Source organism: Bombina bombina, chromosome 1 (genome assembly GCF_027579735.1).
Source record: "Bombina bombina isolate aBomBom1 chromosome 1, aBomBom1.pri, whole genome shotgun sequence".
Classification (NCBI taxonomy): domain Eukaryota; kingdom Metazoa; phylum Chordata; class Amphibia; order Anura; family Bombinatoridae; genus Bombina; species Bombina bombina.
In genome coordinates, this window is record NC_069499.1 from 806,333,038 (window position 1) to 806,354,014 (window position 20,977).

The 20,977-nt window shown below is 38.2% G+C and overlaps 1 protein-coding gene across 2 annotated transcripts in view; it reads left to right on the forward strand.

Moving 5' to 3' along the window:
• Positions 1-20,294, forward strand: part of LOC128646005 (protocadherin-20-like) — an 85,591-nt gene extending 65,297 nt beyond the window's left edge. For both annotated transcript variants that reach the window (XM_053699389.1, XM_053699388.1), the window contains exon 2: positions 15,740-20,294. In XM_053699389.1, coding sequence (XP_053555364.1) covers positions 15,740-18,337 — 2,598 coding nt within the window. In that variant the 3' untranslated portion in view covers positions 18,338-20,294. The remainder of the gene's footprint in view (positions 1-15,739) is intronic.
• The last annotated feature ends 683 nt before the right edge of the window (positions 20,295-20,977 follow it).

Here is a 20,977-nt window from a genome sequence, read left to right on the forward strand (position 1 = left end):
TGTTATAGATAATTTGTATTCCTCAGCCAAAAGATACTGCAATTGTTCTCTGCTATTTTTACATAATGTACTTTGACATATTGATTTTTTAACTACACAGTGAATATTTTTTTTAAATGAATATTATTGCCAATATCAACTTCTGCATTTTATCTACAAATTCCACCAGGAATATCATTTCAAGAAAATATCATCATTAGGAAAAGGGTTTTTGAAAATGTTTATGATTTTTCTGTATAATTTGTAATCAATGTAGATAAAGGATAAGTTTCCACCAGAGAATGTTGTTTACCTCATATATGTCATTATTTATTTTGATGGTATTTAAGACACTTCTAATTCCTTAGGATACCTAATTACTTCCTCAAGTAAGGGTTGCTAATTATTTGACTGATATTTGGATATGGAGTTAAATATATCTGTTTTTTCTTGACATTTTCTGCAGTGGGGCAACATAATCCTTAGACTTCAGAAAATTTGATATTACTTAATTTTCTCCTTCAAAATTATTATATTTAATTTTATATACAATTTTGTTTTTTCCTTGCCAACGCTCTTCTTGAATACACACCAGCACTCTTTTCTTGCATGCACTTGGTTTCTTGGTGGTTTTTTTTTTTTTTTCTTAAAGTTCTTATGGAAGTTAAAGTGTCCCTCAACTTCTGTGACTATGAACCAACCTCTTTTCTCTTGTAAGGTGTATCCAGTCCACGGATCATCCATTACTTGTGGGATATTCTCATTCCCAACAGGAAGTTGCAAGAGGACACCCACAGCAGAGCTGTAATATAGCTCCTCCCCTAACTGTCATACCGAGTCATTCTCTTGCAACTCTCAACAAGCTAGGATGTTGTAGGAGAGAGTGGTTAAATATAGTTAGTTTATTTTCTTCAATCAAAAGTTTGTTATTTTTAAATAGTACCGGAGTTGTGCTATTTTATCTCAGGCAGTAAATAGAAGAAGAATCTGCCTGAGGTTTCTATGATCTTAGCAGGTTGTAACTAAGATCCATTGCTATTCTCACATATGTCTGAGGGGATTACACAGATGAGGTAACTTCAGCGAGAGAATGGCGTGCAGTTTATTCTGCTATCAGGTATGTGCAGTTATAATTTTTTCTAGAGATGGAAAACACTAGAAAATGCTGCTGATACCGGATTAATGTAAGTTAAGCCTGAATACAGTAATTTAATAACGACTTATATCATGCTTACTCCCAGGGGTAATACCCTTATGATATTGCAATATAAACGTTTGCTGGCATGTTTAATCGTTTTTATATATGCATTGGTGATAAAACTTTATTGGGGCCTAGTTTTTTCCACATGGCTGGCTTAAATCCCTCAGGAGTCCCCTGTATGCTATAGGACATCTCTAAAGGGCTCAAAGGCTTTCCAAAGTCGTTTATTGGGGAAGGTAGGACCACAGCTTGCTGTGGCAGTTGGTTGTGACTGTTAAAAACAAAAAACAAAACAAAACAAAAAACGTCTATTTCGTTTTTTTGATCCGTTTTTTTTAACTAGGGGGTTAATCATCCATTTGCAAGTGGATGCAATGCTCTGCTAGCCTATTACATACACTGTAAAAATTTCGTTTGATTTACTGCATTTTTTCACTGTTTTTCAAATTCTGACAAAATTTGTTTCTCTTAAAGGCACAGTACCGTTTTTTATATTTGCTTGTTAACTTGATTTAAAGTGTTTTTCAAGCTTGCTAGTCTCATTGCTAGTCTGTATAAACATGTCTGACATAGAAGAAACTCCTTGTTCATTATGTTTAAAAGCCATGGTGGAACCCCCTCTTAGAATGTGTACCAAATGTACTGATTTCATTTTATGCAATAAAGATCATATTCTGTTTTTAAAAAAAATATCACCAGAGGAATCTGACGAGGGGAAAGTTATGCCGACTAACTCTCCCCACGTGTCAGACCCTTTGACTCCCGCCCATGGGACTCACGCTCAAATGGCGCCAAGTACATCTAGGGCGCCCATAGCGTTTACTTTACAAGACATGGCGGCAGTCATGGATAATACACTGTCAGCGGTATTAGCCAGACTACCTGAACTTAGAGGTTAGCGAGATAGCTCTGGGGTGAGACAAAATGCAGAGCATACTGATGCTTTAAGAACCATGTCTGATACTGCCTCACAATATGCAGAAGCTGAGGAAGGAGAGCTTCAGTCAGTGGGTGATGTTAATGACTCAGGAAAGATACCTGATTCTAATATTTCTACATTTAAATTTAAGCTTGAACACCTCCGCGTGTTACTTAGGGAGGTTTTAGCTGCTCTGAATGACTGTGATACCATTGCAGTGCCAGAGAAATTTTGTAGATTGGATAAATGCTTTGCAGTGCCAGTGTGTACTGATGTTTTTCCAATACCTAAAAGGTTTACAGAAATTATTAATAAGGAATGGGATAGACCAGGTGTGCCGTTCTCTTCCCCTCCTATTTTTAGAAAAATGTTTTCCAATAGACGCCACCACACAGGACTTATGGCAGACAGTCCCTAAGGTGGAGGGAGCAGTTTCTACTCTAGCAAAGCGTACTACTATCCCTGTCGAGGACAGTTGTGCTTTTTAAGAGCCAATGGATAAAAAATTAGAAGGTTACCTTAAGAAAATATTTATTCAACAAGGTTTTATCCTACAGCCCATTGCATGCATTGCCCCTGTCACTGCTGCTGCGGCGTACTGGTTTGAGTCTCTGGAAGAGGCTTTACAGGTAGAGACTCCATTGGATGACATACTTGGCAAACTTAGAGCACTTAAGATAGCCAATTATTTTATTTCTGATGCCATTGTTCATTTGAATAAACTAACGGCTAAGAATTCTGGTTTTGCTATACAGGCGCGCAGAGCGCTATGGCTTAAATCATGGTCAGCTGATGTGACTTTAAAATCTAAGCTACTTAACATTCCCTTGAAGGGGCAGACCCTATTCGGGCCTGGTTTGAAGGAGATTATTGCTGATATCACAGGAGGAAAAGGTTGTGCCCTTCCTCAGGACAGGTCCAAATCTAGGGCCAAACAGTCTAATTTTCGTGCCTTTCGAAACTTCAAGGCAGGTGCGGCATCAACTTCCTCTAATAATAAACAAGAGGGAACTTTTGCTCAATCCAAGACGGTCTGGAGACCAAACCAGACCTGGAAAAAAGGTAAGCAGGTCAAAAAGCCTGCTGCTGCCTCTAAGACAGCATGAAGAAACGACCCCCTATCCGGTAACGGATCTAGTAGGGGGCAGACTTTCACTCTTCGCCCAGGCGTGGGCAAGAGATGTTCAGGATCCCTGGGCGTTGGAAATTATATCCCAGGGATATCTTCTGGACTTCAAAGCTTCCCCCCCAAAAGGGAGATTTCACCTTTCACAATTATCTGCAAACCAGATAAAGAGTGAGGCATTCTTACACTGTGTACGAGACCTCCTAGTTATGGGAGTGATCCATCCAGTTCCAAAGGAGGAACAGGAACAGGGTTTTTACTCAAATCTGTTTGTGGTTCCCAAAAAAGAGGGAACCTTCAGACCGATTTTGGATCTAAAGATCTTAAACAAATTCCTCAAAGTTCCGTCGTTCAAGATGGAAACTATTCGTACCATCCTACCACTGATCCAGGAGGGTCAATATATGACTACAGTGGATCTAAAGGATGCTTACCTTCACATTCCGATACACAAAGATCATCATCGGTTTCTCAGGTTTGCCTTTCAAGACAGGCATTACCAGTTGTAGCTCTTCCCTTTTGGATTAGCTACAGCCCCAAGAATCTTTACAAAGGTTCTAGGGTCGCTTTTGGCGGTCCTAAGGCCGCGGGGCATAGCAGTAGCCCCTTATTTAGACGACATCCTGATACAGGCGTCAAACTTCCAAATTGCCAAGTCTCATATGGACGTAGTACTGGCATTTCTGAGGTCGCATGGGTGGAAAGTGAACGAGGAAAAGTGTTCTCTATCCCCACTCACAAGAGTTTCCTTTCTAGGGACTCTGATAGATTCTGTAGAAATGAAAATTTACCTTGACGGAGTCCAGGTTATCAAAGCTTCTAAATTCCCGTCGGGTTCTTCATTCCATTCCGCGCCCTTTGGTGGCTCAGTGTATGGAAGTAATCGGCTTAATGGTAGCGGCAATGGACATAGTGCCGATTGCACGCTTACATCTCAGACCGCTGCAACTATGCAGGCTCAGTCAGTGGAGCGGGGATTACACAGATTTGGCCCCTCAACTGAATCTGGACCAAGAGACCAGGGATCCTCTTCCCTGGTGGCTATCTCGGGTCCATCTGTCCAAAGGTATGACCTTCGCAGGCCAGATTGGACTATTGTAACAACAAATGCCAGCCTTCTAGGTTGGGGTGCAGTCTGGAACTCCCTGAAGGCTCAGGGATCATGGACTCAGGAGGAGTCTCTCCTTCCAATAAATATTCTGGAACTAAGAGCGATATTCAAGGCTCTTCAGGTTTGGCCTCAGTTAGCAACTCTGAGGTACATCAGATTTCAGTCGGTGAACATCACGACTGTAGCTTACATCAACCATCGAGGGGGAACAAGAAGTTCCCTAGAGATGTTAGAAGTTTCAAAAATAATTCACTGGGCAGAGATTCACTCTTGCCACCTATCAGCTATCCATATCCCAGGTGTAGAGCACTGGGAGGCGGATTTTCTAAGTCGTCAGACTTTTCATCCGGGAGAGTGGGAACTCCATCCGGAGGTATTTGCACAACTGATTCTCCGTTGGGGCAAACCAGAACTGGATCTCATGGCGTCTCGCCAGAACGCCAAGCTTCCGTGTTACGGATCCAGGTCCAGGGATCCAAAGGCGACACTGATAGATACTCTAGCAGCGCCCTGGTCTTTCAACCTGGCTTATGTGTTTCCACCGTTTCCTCTGCTTTCTCGACTGATTGCCAAGATCAAGCAGGAGAGAGCATCGGTGATTCTGATAGCACCTGCGTGGCCACGCAGGACCTGGTATGCAGATCTAGTGGACATGTCATCCTTTCCACCATGGTCTCTGCCTCTGAGACAGGACCTTCTACTTCAGGGTCCTTTCAACCATCCAAATCTAATTTCTCTGAGGCTGACTGCCTGGAGATTGAATGCTTGATTTTATCAAAGCGTGGCTTCTCCGAGTCAGTTATTGATACCTTAATACAGGCACGAAAGCCTGTCACCAGGAAAATTTACCATAAGGTATGGCGTAGATATCTTTATTGGTGTGAATCCAAGGGTTACTCATGGAGTAAGGTCAGGATTCCTAGGATTTTATCTTTTCTCCAAGAAGGTTTGGAAAAAGGATTGTCAGCTAGTTTCTTAAAGGGACAGATTTTTGCTCTGTCTATTCTTTTGCACTAGCGTCTGGCAGATGTTCCAGACGTTCAGGCATTTTGTCAGGCTTTAGTTTGAATCAAGCCTGTGTTTAAACCTGTTGCTCCACCATGGAGCTTAAACTTGGTTCTTAAGGTTCTTCAAGGAGTTCCATTTGAACCTCTTCATTCCATAGATATCAAACTTTTATCTTGGAAAGTTCTTTTTTTTTTTTTGGTAGCTATTTCCTCGGCTCGTAGAGTCTCTGAGCTATCTGCCTTACAATGTGATTCTCCTTATCTGATTTTTCATACGGATAAGGTAGTCCTGCGTACCAAACCTGGGTTCTTACCTAAGGTGGTATCTAACAAGAATATCAATCAAGAGATTGTGGTTCCATCCTTGTGTTACACAATCTGGACGTGGTCTGTGCTTTAAAGTTTTACTTACAAGCTACTAAAGATTTTCGTCAAACATCTGCTTTGTTTGTTGTCTACTCTGGACAGAGGAGAGGTCAAAAGGCTTTGGCAACCTCTTTTTCTTTTTGGCTAAGAAGCTTAATCCGCTTAGCCTATGAGACTGCTGGACAGCAGCCTCCTGAAAGGATTACAGCTCATTCCACTAGAGCTGTGGCTTCCACTTGGGCCTTTAAAAATGAGGCTTCTGTTGAACAGATTTGCAAGGCGGCGACTTGGTCTTCGCTTCATACTTTTTCAAAATTTTACAAATTTGATTCTTTTGCTTCTTCGGAGGCTATATTTGGGAGAAAGGTTTTACAGGCAGTGGTTCCTTCCATTTAAGTTCCTGCCTTGTCCCTCCCTTCATCCGTGTACTTAAGCTTTGGTATTGGTATCCCACAAGTAATGGATGATCCGTGGACTGGATACACCTTACAAGAGAAAACACAATTTATGCTTACCTGATAAATTTATTTCTCTTGTGGTGTATCCAGTCCACGGCCCGCCCTGTCATTTTAAGGCAGGTAATTTTTAAATTTAAACTACAGTAACCACTACACCCTATGGTTCCTCCTTTCTCGGCTTGTTTTCGGTCGAATGACTGGCTATGACAGTTAGGGGAGGAGCTATATTACAGCTCTGCTGTGGGTGTCCTCTTGCAACTTCCTGTTGGGAATGAGAATATCCCACAAGTAATGGATGATCCGTGGACTGGATACACCACAAGAGAAATAAATTTATCAGGTAAGCATAAATTGTGTTTTTCATATTTGGAAAATATGCTGCTATTTAAGAGCTTCTAGAGGAGATACCAAATGGCATGCAGAAAACTTAACTCAAATAGTTTTTTGATTGTGTTGAAGAATATTATTTTTCAAGGAGCTAAAAATCACCTCAACTGATACAGAAATAAGTGTTTGGTTGGTCACCAGGTTCTCTACTTGTTTTTTATTTTAGCCACTATGACAATGACTGAGAATAATTTATTTCCTCTTCATCAGTAACATTTACTTATCAGGATTGACAGCATAGGCTTTAAAAAAATGTCCAAATCCCCAGTCTTTACCCCAATGTATTATAGGCCCTATTTACCAAGCTGTGAAAGCAACTTTGGGGCCCTGGCATTTCAGGCTCACTTAAAATGAAAGTTGAGTAGCAGTGGTCTTAAGACCACTGCTGCTTAACCTGTCTGCCATATAGAAAGTGGCAGATTGAAATCATTCCAACCGGGATGATTGACAGCACCAAGAAAGCAGGGGGCTTGTGCAATGCTTATGCAATGTTAAATGCGGACAGTGTATGCTCTCCGCTTGAAGCGAGGTCCGGCACACATGATTCGCAGTAGCGAATCACATCCGCCCAACCTTTAATAAATGGAGCCCTATATGTGTTTTTTTAATATTTTTGTCAAATAGGACTGATGGAGACTTCCTGAGTTAGATGTTAAGGCTGCAGTCATTTAAGGCTTATCATAATGTACCAAGTAAAGCCAGATAAAACTCACATGCATATTGTTTAGGTGATTTCTGTATATTGTTGAGACATTTTGCTTTCCAAAAAGATATAATTATAGTATCCTGAGATTTGCTTAACATTTGAGAAACACTTAGCTGAGTGTTCTCATAGGTGTCAACTTCAACCATTTTGTAAATGTGTATTTGTTCATTTGAACAATAATGCAAACATATCCTAAGATATAGTATAAATATCACCTACATATTTTGTAGTATTTTCATTAATACAAGAGGCAAAACAAGATATATAAAACTTTGGAGTACCAGTCTATGGGGCCGATTTACTAAATGTTGGAAGGAAATGAACCCCTGTAGTGCATCATGTCCGCCCAACATTGCTAAATGCCGACAGCATACGCTGTTGGCATTTAACATTGCACAAGCATTTCTAGTGAAATGCTTGTGCAATGCTGCCCTTGCAGATTCGCGGCCAATCGGCTTGCTATCAGGGGGTGTCAATCATCCCGATCGTATCTGATCAGGATGATTGCTGTCTGACACCTCAGAGGTGGCAAACGAGTTAAGGAGCAGCGATCTTAAGACCACTGCTTCTTAACTCCTGATTCCGGCGAGCCTTAAGGCTCGCGCGGAATAAGCCGTATTGACTGCTTAGTAAATTGGCCCCTATCTGTTCATTGCAGTGCCAGTCTATCTGTCCATTGCTTCCTTTCTTCACAAACTCTAAAATTGCATAAAAAGTGTCTCTTTTCCCCAAAATAATTTCCTTATTAAAGGGGCAGTCTAGTCCAAGATAAACCTTTATGATTCAGATAGGGCATGTAATTTTAAACAATTTTCCAATTTACTTTTATCACCAATTTTGCTTTTTTCTTTTGGTATTCTTAGTTGAAAGCTAAACCTAGGAAGTTCATATGCTAATTTCTTAGACCTTGAAGGCTGCCTCTTTTCTGAATGCATTTTGAAAGTTTTTTTACCACTAGAGTGTGTTAGTTCATGTGTGTCATATAGATAACACTGTGCTAACGCACGTGGAGTTACCTAGGAGCCAGCACTGATTGGCTAAAATTCAAGTCTGTCAAAAGAACTGAAATAAGGGGGTAGTTTGCAAAAGCTTAAATACAAGGTAATCACAGCGGTAAAAAGTATATTAATATAACTGTGTCGGTTATGCAAAACTAGGGAATGGGTAATAAAGGGATCATCTATCTTTTAAAACAATAAAAATTCTGGTGTAGACTGTCCCTTTAAGTTTTTCTGCCTATTTAAGTTAAATAGGCAATGGGGCCTATTTAACAAAGGTCTGTCGGACCTGTCCTACAGTGCGGATCAGGTCCGACAGACCTTGCTGAATGCGGAGAGCAATACGCTCTCCGTATTCAGCATTGCATCAGCAGCTCATGTGAGCTGCTGGTGCAACGCCGCCCCCTGCAGACTCACAGCCAATCGGCGGCCAGCAGGGGGTGTCAATCAACCCGATCGTATTCGATCGGGTTGAATTGGGGTGATGTCTGTCCGCCTGCTCAGAGCAGGCGGACAGGTTATGGAGCAGCGGTCTCCAGAAACACGGGCCCTCAAGCTCCATCCGGAGCTTGATAAATGGGCCCCAATGTTTTTAAGATTTCTTTACAGACTTTCCTTCTCTTCTCACCTCTTAGATGCCATTAAATGTTCTATGGCTCTTGTGTCAGGAGCTTATATATGAAGGATTAGAATGTGAATAAGGTCAGACTCCTCATCTGCAGAAACATAAACTATTGCATTACACTCTTTACACTGTTATGACTTTTCTAGCTTGATCATCGCTTATAGGAACTTAAAGGATATTGCACAAAGAATTTGATGCTGTTTATAAATAATATCTGTGACTGTAGAACTTTTTTTTTCCAGCACCCTTCATCTGTTCTTGTAGTTACCCTTATTATATAAAGTATGTCTGTAATAGGTTTAATGTTTAAATATTGTTTAAACGGTATTGATGCCTAACAGAGTGTTGGTTGATGTCACTTTAATTGTGTAAAGCAGTTCTCTGATAAGTCTTTGGGGTAGATTTATTATATGGCTGGCGGACATCATTCGCTGTAGCTGTGATGATCCTCCAATCAGTGGGTACTACAATATAATGCTAATTGAGCATGGGAAATGTTATTACAATGAGTAAAGTATTAGCATTTGAGAGGATTTCTGAGTGTGCACTAAACCACTATGCACAGTGTGAGACAGACTTGGCACTTTGTTTGTAGAGTGTGTGCCTGAGTCAGACGGCTGATCACTTTCATTTGCAGAGGAGGTAGGAATTACTTAGAAAATGTTTTTTATTTCTTTTTGCAATTTAAGATTGTAACTTCAGTGTAGTAGTAGTTGTATGGTGGGGCCAGGGGTCCATAAAAACAAATTTTTTAACAGCAGTGTATTTATGATTATTTGACAATGCTGTAGAAATTCTATATTTAAAACCATGCAGAAATGTTTCCTCCTCAATACACAAATGATATATATTACATTCCAGTTTACTGCCCCTTTATGCAAGGACTTTCCAGACACAAGGAGGCATTTTATCTAAGATTTTTACATCTGCATAACATGTTATACTCTCAGACTAAGATTGCTCAGTGTTGGAAATGAGACAGGTTAACTTAAAACTGTTCAGTTTACTCTACAGCTGACTTAATTTTGAAATGCATACCAACAATCTTAAATCCTGCATTTAACCAGATCTAATGGCATGAGTACTACAGCTTATGTTTCCACCAAGACCATATAGAGTACAGCATTTTCAAAATCCCCAAGTACAGCTGATAGATGGGAACATTTGTACACTATATTTGAAGTGGTGCTCTTGGTTGGGGAAAATGGAGAAAGTATCAAACAAACATATGTTAACCTTTTAAAAATACTTTTCTTCATCTAGCCATCTACCCAGATCATTAATGTACAATTTTGAATTCACAGAATTATTTTTGTTTGCACATTTACAAATATGATTATTTAAAAAGTGATCTCTTAATTTCTGCATTTTTTTTATCATGCATGTCACACACTGTTGATTTAGGGGATGCAAGGTGCATAAATGTTTCCTACTGTGAGTGTTTCTGTGGGTGTCTGTGTTTATGTCTTTGTGCTTTTGTTTGTGTCTCTATGAGTGTGTATGTATTTTTTTTCTGTTGGTATCTCTGTGAGGGTGGGTGTGTATGTCTTTGTGCATTTTCTGTGGATGTCTGTGAGGGTGTGTGCATATGTCTTTGAGCTTTTTCTATGGGTGTCTCTGTGAGGGTGGGCGTGTGTTTGTCTTTGTGTATTTTCTCTGGATGCCTCTGTGAGGGTCGGTGTGTATGTCTGTGTTTTCTGTGGATGTCTCTGTGAGGGTGGGTGTGTGTATGTATGTCTGTGTTTTCTGTGGATGTCTCTGTGAGGGTGTGTATTTTCTGTGGGTGTCTCTGTGAGGGTGTGTGTATGTCTTTGTGTGTTTTCTGTGGATGTCTCAGTGAGGGTGTGTATGTATGTCTTTCTGTGTTTTTTGTGGGTGTCTCTGTGTGTGTGTGTATGTCTTTGTGTGTTTTCTGAAGCTGTCTCTGTTGGTGTTTCCTTGGGTGTATGTGCAAGTTTGAGTTTGTGTGTGTGTGTGTCCATTGTCTGTTCATTTTTAGGACGTTTTGATCTTACTACTGATTATTCACATCTTTCTACAGACTTTGAGACTAATGAGACCTTTCCGGAAGTCACCAATCTACCATTTAACCTTTAAATTATTGTTTAGGCAGTTCAGGGCCCTTCCTTTCAGCCACTGCATGCTGTTGTCATCATTTACTTGGTAATTATCTTCCTTTACAAAAAGATAATCAGAACTCCATATTTTGTTTTCTAAATCTCCTTTTGTTTTACAAAACTGTAGTTTACCTCATTACTTGTCAGGTCAATGTAAACCAGTGCTAAGTGTCTGTTTGGGTGTCTGTGTCTGAGTTTCTTTGCGTGTTTGCTAGAGTGTCTATATGTGAATTCTTATGTGTGAGTGTGTGTTTCAGTGTATGTTACTACCTTTACAACATTTCCAAGTTTAAATAGACACTTAAGAATAAAGTGCATATATGTTTTAGTCACTTGGTCAAAAATTGCACATGTCAAAGGAGGGGGGGGGCCTGATCAATGGTTAAGTCAGGGGCCCCAAAATTTCTAGTGGCGGCAATGCCCACAATAGTTTTCCAGCTGATTATTTCACATGTGCTCTAGTTCAGATGACCTCAAAATGTGGCCTGTTAGGGAGGCCTGAGGAAAGGTTTGAAAACCAGTGGTTTAGACCCACTAGTGGCTGAGTAGCAAACATAAATGTGGGAAATATCTGTCTTGTGTGTGTATATGTATGTGTGTGTATATGTGTACAGTATATATATATATATATATATATATATATATATATATATATGTGAACACACTACAATTTTTAAAGACTTTTTGCATCTCAATCTTTATATATTTTCATATAGCTTGTTGTGAACATATACTTTGGAAATGGCATGAAAAAAAAAAGGTAATGTTTTACTCCCTGACCAAAATTATTATTATATTCTTGCCAAAAAAGGCCTAAAAACTGAGGTGCTGCAGCAGAATTTTTATTGCCTAGGGCAGAACAAGACTGAAATATGCTACTGAAACATCAAAATATCATCATAGGCTGTGGCACTTATTAAAAATATGTATGTTTAATCTGGTTATATCCTATTGATCAAAAAAATATTGATCTTGTCTTAAAACCAACTACATAATTCAAAATATGCCAACTTCTTGCCAACCTATCCGAGAGAACCTTCAGACCCTTCTATTCTAGTTGATTTATGACAGAAAAATGTCTGCCAACTTGGAAATACATTTCATAGTTTTCATATCTGATGATAACACAAAAACAAATCTATTATAATATACATATTGGTTTCCCTCCTTTTAATCTTTTTTGAAGTCATAGTAGAAGATGATTTTTATTTTAACTTATTTTTAACCTATAGGTTCATAATTTAGAGAATAAGATGATCCAGAAGTATTTAAGCTTAAAGGGACACTAAACCCAAACTTTTTCTTTCATTATTCAGATAGAGAAAATAATTTCAAACAACATTCCAATTTACTTCTATTAAATAATTTGCTTCTTTCTTTGGATATCCTTTGTTGAAAAATAGCAAAGCACATGGGTGAGCCAATCACATGAGGCATCTATGTGTAGCCTCCAATCAGCAGCTACTGAGCCTATCTAGATATGCTTTTCAGCAAAGGATATCAAGAGAATGAAGCAAATTAGATAATATAGGTAAATTAGAAAGTTGTTTAAAATGACACTCTCTAAATCATGAAAGGAAATATTTGGGTTTCATGTCCCTTTAAATACTAGTAAATAAACCATTTGGTCAACTATCTTTTGTTAAACTGTAATAATACTTACTGTTGACACTATAAAATGCTATTAAAAATCTTCAAAGCTTCATTGTGAAAATGTAAATATATATTAAAAGAGATGTCATTAATACAATATTGAATTATGGTACCTTTTGAAAAAAAATGGCCTGTTCTGTATTTTCAAAATTACCTGTTTGTAATATGTATTGTTGTGTATTGGTTCTTGAGCACATGTATCTAGTCTTTACTCTTATACTGGGCATACATTTGGCATGCATTTGTTACTGGGGACATGCAACTAGTCTTAGGTCTGATATTTGGATTTGGCATACAGTTATCATACAATGGTTACTTGGGATATGCATATACAGGTATATTCTTAGGTCTGATATTGGGTAGTTAACTTGCATTGGTTACTGTGATCATGCATCTAGTCTGAGGTCTGATATTAGGAAGTTTACATTAATTGGTTATTGGGATCATGCCTCTAACCCAAGGGGGCCTATCTATCAAGCTCCGAAAGGAGCTTGACGGCCCGTGTTTCTGGCGAGTCTGAAGACTCGCCAGAAACAGCAGTTATAAAGCAGCGGTCACAAAGACCGCTGCTCCATAACCTGTCCGCCTGCTCGGAGCAGGCGGACAGACATCGCCGGAAATCAACCCGATCGAGTACAATCTGGTTGATTGACACCTCCCTGCTGGCGGCCCATTGGCTGCGAGTCTGCAGGGGTCGGTGTTGCACCAGCAGCTCTTGTGAGCTGCTGGTGCAATGCTGAATATGGAGAGCGTATTGCTCTCCGCATTCAGCGAGGTCTGGCAGACCTGATCCGCACTGTCGGATCAGGTCCGCCAGACTTTGTTAAATACAGGCCAAGGTCTGATATATGGATTTAACATATATGCTTAAGTCTGATATTGGGAAGTTTACATTTATTGGTTACTGGGATCATGCCTCTAACCCAAGGTCTGATATGTGGATTTAACATATATTCTTAAGTCTGATATTGGGAAGTTTACATTTATTGGCTTCTGTAATTGTTTGTTTGTTTTTTTTACACTTGGGCAAAGGATCGTTAAAAGAACAGGCATAAAAGTCATTTTATTCTTGATTGTATTGAAAATCTAACATTTTCAACATATAACATTAAACAACTAGATATTTCCTATATCCCCTCATCTTTGTGGGCAATGGATACTATCAAAGGTGATGGAGAGGTTAAGAAGCAGTTCAAGCTCTCCAAAGCTGTGTCCCCTATAAGTACATAGAGCACTATGCCTGTTTGTCCCATGTGCTTCCACATCTCTAGAGTTTTTTTTTTTTATTAGCTTTTCTCCCTTTTTAGTCAGTGTTCTCCCTCTCACACATTCACTCTTTAATTTCTACAGTTTTATATTATATGTTCAATAATCTTGTTAATCTCACAGTGAATCCCCCTTTCCCACCCTTCAGTCTCTATGATATCTTCCTAGTCTGTTTCCTAATCTGTAACTGTCTAATTTTCACTGTTTTTGCGGAGTACTATATAGTGCATATATTTTGTAGAATTTTATTGGTTTTAATATATACATTATTCATCAGGGTATAAATAAAGTAATGTTTTAATAAAAAATTAAACCCAATATATTTAATAAACAGCCTTAATGAATTTAACTGAAGTATTTCACAATATGAAGAATATACACATATTTGAGATCTTGCATTTGAATATGGTCTGAAGTAATAGATTTATTATGCAGCAGATGCTGCAATCTACGCTGATAGTTTCAGGTCCGCCTGAAACTGAAGATAAGAAACAGCAGTCATAAGACTGCTGCTCTTTAACTTGTCCGCCACCATTTAGGTGGTGGACTGCAATCATTCCGATCTGATCGGGATGATTGAAACCCCCTGCTAGCGGCCGATTGGCCATGAATGTGCAGGGGATGGCATTGCTGCAGCGAATCATGTCCGCTCGACCTTTAATAAATCTACCCCTTAGGCTTATATTATACTATAGTCAGAAACTGTACTACCTGGTAGTCACAACAGAACACTTCATTATAGTCTGTGTAGACCTTTGTTATTAGTACCAGGTTTACAACTGCAACAGCATCTACTGTACAATTTGGAACAATTTAACCCAGTTTTAGAATGCAATATTATGGGGCATATTTATCAAGCTTGATGCCCCATGTTTCAGGCGAGCCTTCAGGCGAGCCAGGAACACAAGTTATGAAGCAGTGGTCTAAAGACCGCTGCGCCATAACCTGTTCGCCTGCTCTGAGGTGGCAGCCAGACATCGCCGAAAATCAACCCAATCCAATACGATCGGGTTGATTGACATCCCCTGCTAGCGGCCGATTAGCTACGAATATTCCTTGGGGCGGTATTGCACCAGCAGTTCACAAGAACTGCTGGTGCAATGATAAATACCAACAGCATATGCTGTCAGCATTTATCGATGTGCAGCGGACATGATCCGCAATATCGGATCATGTCTGTTAGCACGTTCTTAAATAGGCCCCTATATCTTATGATTCCTATTACAGGTAGAATTTTTTTTTCCAAACTGCATGGGACTGGAAAAGGTTTGGATTTCAGAACAGTTTGGATTTTGTTAAATATTTGCATCTGTATAATGGGACCGTTTGGAGAGGGGTGGAACCAAGTGTAAACAGCAATATCTAATGTCATTAAGGCAACATTTACATGTCATAATACAGCTTATACATGTAACCTAAAGTTTTATATAATTTGTATTACATTTGTAAACATAGTACCAACAGAAAGATAGTTCAGTATTGTAATCAGAAAAGTAATAGTTGTTGTTTTAAATAAATATAGACTATTATTTACATTTAAGGGCACAAAAACCAAACCAAAGACACAGGCAGAAAAGATTATGATTTACAGGCAGATTTTTTTTTTTTTATATAATTTTATATTTAAAAAAATATAAATGAAAAAGTTTGGATTTCAGAATGTTTGGATTTTGGAATTCTGAATTTGGGGATTTGCACCAGTATATACTAACAAGACTTTTCAGCTATGGAACACAACCAAAATGAAAATGGTAAATTTGTAATGTGCCAAGATGATTTTAAAGTGAAATTTATACACATATTTTCTTTTCTTTTTTCAGGTATACCTATCAGTTCTGCTTGTTGTCTTTCACAATCTGTGTCAAATCAGAGCTACAAAAGAAGTTACATTTCACATATCGGAGGAGCAAAAAGAAGGAACTTTTATTGGCAGTTTAAGGAAGGCTCTGCAATTGAAAGCCTCTGTAGCATTCACCATGCTAGACTCATCAAATTATTTCCTTTTGGATACAGAAAGTGGAAATTTGTATGTAGCTACTGACAAATTAGACAGAGATTCTCTGTGTCCGCAGGATATTTTAGATGAATGTGTCTTATCATCGGATGTGTTTATTTCTTCTGAGGAACAGTCAGAAATAGTAAAAATCAAAGTGTATATTCTGGATGTCAATGACAATGCTCCTTGTTTCTCAGAGGAGATCATCATTCTGTCTGTTCCAGAAGATGCCACAGTAGGAACAATGCACCCCATTGATCACTTAGCTAGTGATCGTGACACCAAAAACAACAGCGCCCTCACATATCATTTGAATTGTACTGATGAGACCTTCAGTTTATATCAGAATGCTGAAGTCCTTTTATTAACTGTTCAAAAGCCTTTGGATCGGGAAACACAGAACGAATACCAAATGTATTTAGTAGCATCAGATGGCGGGAATCCTGCATTATCTGGCAGCACTCTGATTAGGGTGCAAGTTACAGATGTGAATGACAACTGTCCCATTTTTCTGACAAATAATGTCTCAGTAAATCTCCCTAGAAACACCTCTGTTAATGCCACAGTCATTCAGCTTCTTGCAGTTGATGAAGACATTGGTGAGAACCATATTATTCAGTATGTTTATGGCAACAGAGTGCAAGAATCATCCAAGAGCTTTTTCCATTTGAACAGCAGTACTGGAATGATAACTCTGTCTGTAAGTATACATGACAATATGCCCCAACAGCACAAACTTACGGTTTTAGCCATCGGTCCTGGATGTGCCCCAGCTGTAGCTTACATAAGTATAAGTATACAGGAACTTCCAAAAAAAGATGTTTGTGTTGAATTACGTTTTGTAGCTTCCCATGAAAACAATACAGTTTCTATCACTGAAGATGCTGTACCGAATACTATTCTTGCCATCTTAGATATTGAAGACCCTGATCATAGTATTCTCAGACCTTTGTATATAAACAATACATCGCCATTCTATTTAAGGCCAGCTGAAAATTCTCCTGACAGGTATTTACTCTTAACTTACAGAAATTTAGATTTTGAGTTGCAACGAAATTATGACATTTACATAATTGGGAATTCTACAGTTAATGGTTCCACAGTATATGCAAAAAAAATTAGTATTAAGATAGAGGATGTAAATGACAATTATCCACAATTTTCCCAAACTCTAGTGGAAATATTCATAGAAGAAAATAATGACCCTGGGGCCTTTTTATTGAAACTTTCTGCTTCTGATGCTGATAGTGGATCGAATAGTAAGATTAGCTACAGCTTTGGAGAGGATCCTCATTCTATGTTTAAAATTGAAAGTACAGATGGAATACTCACTGCAGGTGAGTCTTTTGATCGAGAAGAAGAGGCATCTTACTTGCTTCTGATAACAGCTTCAGATCATGGATTTCCCTCTAAAAATAGTACATGCACAGTCATAGTTAATATTTTAGATCAAAATGATAATGCACCCAACTTTCCAACTAAAGACCTGACTTTTTATGTTCCTGAAAATCTTCCACGGGGTGGTGAAGTTGGAATTATAAATGTCACAGATGCTGATAGTGGCTTAAACAGTGAATTTTCAGTGTACTTTATAAATTATACAACACTCTTTTCAATTGATCAAAAGAGCCTCATCCTGCGATCTATGGGTTTCTTAGACTATGAGAGAGAATTAACGTATGAACTTTTGATTGAAGCTACAGATTTTGGCAACCCACCTTTATCCAACAGAGTAAAAGTTACTGTTTTTATTTTAGATGTAAATGATAATGCTCCACTTATTCTCCTCCCAGAGTCAAACTTTTCATATGTGCTAGTCCCACCAGAAACCACAAAAGGATCCTGCATAACAAAGGTCCATGCCATTGATTATGATGCTGGTATGAATGGTGTCATAACATACAGTGGGATTGGTAAAATGGGTGATTCTTCCAAACTGTTTATGATTGACGCCTTGACAGGTAACATTACATTAAAGGAAAACACCCATGGGCATCATTGTGGCCTATATCAACTTATAGTTAAAGCAAGTGACCATGGTTATCCTGAAGTGCTTTCTACTATTGTCAGGGTTAACATCCTTCTCAATGATAGTATCAGTAACCAAAGCTACCTGGAATCTTTGATAATGGATAAGGCTTCAATGAGCAAGGAAAACCAAGTGATTTCATTAAGTTCATGCACAAAATATTCAGCTATGGCCTCATTTTCTTTACAATTAAGTGTGCCTACAGTAATTTCCATTCTGGCTTTTTCTGTATTTTGTTTGTTAGGGGTATTGTTATTTTTGTGTACAAGAAGGAACTCAAAAAAGAAAAAAAAGCCAGACATTGAAATTCCATTAAAGTTAGCTGTTGATTATTATGTAAAAGACTGGAATGAGTTAAAATATGAAACTCGTCAAGAAACTGATAAAGGTTAAAGTGATTCTGGACAGTGTTTGAGTTCTTCAAGATCAAAAAGGGGGAACTACAAGATCTTCTTTCTTTTAACAAGACCGCATGCTGCTGGTGCCAAACATGGTGATTAGAGAGGTTTTTACCTGCATCCTGTTTGGAGTGGAACTTTTGGGAAAAACAAATTGCACTTTTTTCTCTTGCAACAAAGAGACACTGTGACTGACCGAATGTATTATGATTAAAATGGAAAATTACTTGTAAATACTGAGATAATTAATGTAGTAAAGACATGTTTCTAATATAGAGTAATATAGAGAGTATTTTTTTCTTGAAGATGAAATAATTTGAATTTTAGCAAGCCAGATTTTAAGGAAAATATTGATTAGATGAAATAATATCTTTAAAATCTATACATAGGCTGCCACTGTTGTAAATGTACTTAATAGAACAAGATTATTTTTTATTAGTTATTTCAGAGGTCCTCCGTTGCAAAGAAGCAAAACATTTCATGAAAACATTTGCAATGCTGCCCACTAGTGTGTCAGCCTTCCTGCTTCTCCTTTTTTTTTTTTTTTTTGGCTGATAATGATACACCAATCAAAGGTCGTAACACCCAGGCAACGGAAGTAATTGGGAGCTAGCTCCTGGCTACTCAAAGCCACAGGGTATAGGCAAAGGCTGAAGCACGGTGCACATGCTCAGTATTGCAATGAGCTAACACAAGTATGATAACAGAAATAGTTATTATTGAAATGATGCAACTCAAATATGATAACAGAAATAGTTATTATTGAGATGATGCAACAGAAGTATTGAAATGATTCAAAATGCATGCACTTTCCCCATATAAAACACTTGTGCATTATAAACAGAGGAAGTGATGCATTAATATCTTTATTATTATTATCAAATGAACTTTGTTTTGTTGGTGTCTTTTTTCAAAACTTAGCTCCTTTCCAAGAGAGTTAAAGGGATGTTAAACAGTAAATAAATGCTAGATATAATGATGTCTTCAAAGCAAAGATTAGCCTTAGAATAACATGGTGATGTATTTTTTTACAATTAGTTGTTTCGATATTAAAAATATAATTGCAAAGGTTTAGTTTCTATAAAGTACTTCAGTTTCATTAAAGGGACAGTAAACTCGTAATTAGACATTCATGATTTAGACAGAGTATAACATTTTAAACAACTTTCCAATTTACTTCTATTATTTAATTTGGTTCCTTCTCTTGTTATCTTTTGTTGAAAGTTTTATCTAGGAAAGCTCACGAGCAGCAAAGAACCTAGGTTCTAGCTGCTGATTGGTGACTGCATATATATGCAGTATATACTGATTGTCATTGGCTCACCCATGTGTTCATTTAGAAACCAGTAGTACATTGCTGCTCCTTCAACAAATGATACCAATAGAATTAAACAATTTTGCTAAAAGAAGTAAACTTGAAAGTTGTTTAAAATTGTTTACACTTCCTAAATCATGAGAGAAAAAATGTGGGTTTCATGTCCCTTTAAAGTAACAGCTCCACTATGTTTGAACTAGTTTGTTTATTTATCTCTGTGCAAACAAGGCTGTGAGGATAATCCTATGTTTCACACAACCTTGTTTGTGCAGTCTCTTTTATTGCCTGTTGTTAACCTTATTGTCCCCAGCAGGAAGTATAGATAATAGGGAAACTTAAGTTTAAACATGGCAGCTCCCATTACTTTATAGAAACTCAATGGCATTTAGAAAACCAACAATTTTAAGAGTTAAATTATAAAGACGGGGATAAATTAAATAATGAAAGTATATTGCAAAGTTTTTTTAACTACACATAATTAAACATGTTATTTTACATTTTCATACTCTTAAGATCCCTAGGTTAAGAGTGTACAATTTCAAAAATACATTTTCAGTTTTGGCACAGTTTTCTGTATAACACCAGAGCCAATATGTGAAACTGGTGTTATGTATATGAAAATGTGTTAAATGCAGAATTGTGTGTGCTTCAATAATACTCCATATTAAATAATTGTACTTTAATTGTAATTCATATACAGTTTATTGGCCCCATCCAATCCAGAGGCAATATTGCCATAATATACAGGAGCACACTGGCGGCCAGATTACGAGTTTTGCGTTATGAGGGGTGCGGTACTAACTTGCACGTTATTGTCACAGCTCACTTTCCTACAACGCTGGTATTACAGGTTTTTACAAACCCGGCATTAAAAGGCAAGAAGTGAGCGTAGAGCAAAATTGTGCTCCATACCGCACTCCAATACCAGCGCTGCTTAAATCAGCGGTGAGCTGGTTGTACGTGCTAGTGCACGATTTCCCCATAGACATCAATGGGGAGAGCCGGCTGAGAAAAAGTCTAACACCTGCAATAAAGCAACATAAAGCTCAGTAACGCAGCCCCATTGATTCCTATGGGGAAACTAAATTTATGTTTACACCTAACACCCTAACATGAACCCCGAGTCTAAACACCCCTAATCTTACACTTATTAACCCCTAATCTGCCGCCCCCGACATTGCTGACACCTACATTATACGTATTAACCCCTAATCTGCCGCTCCGGACATCGCTGACACCTACATTATACTTATTAACCCCTAATCTGCTGCCCCCAACATCGCTGACACCTACATTATATTTATTAACCCCTAATTTCCC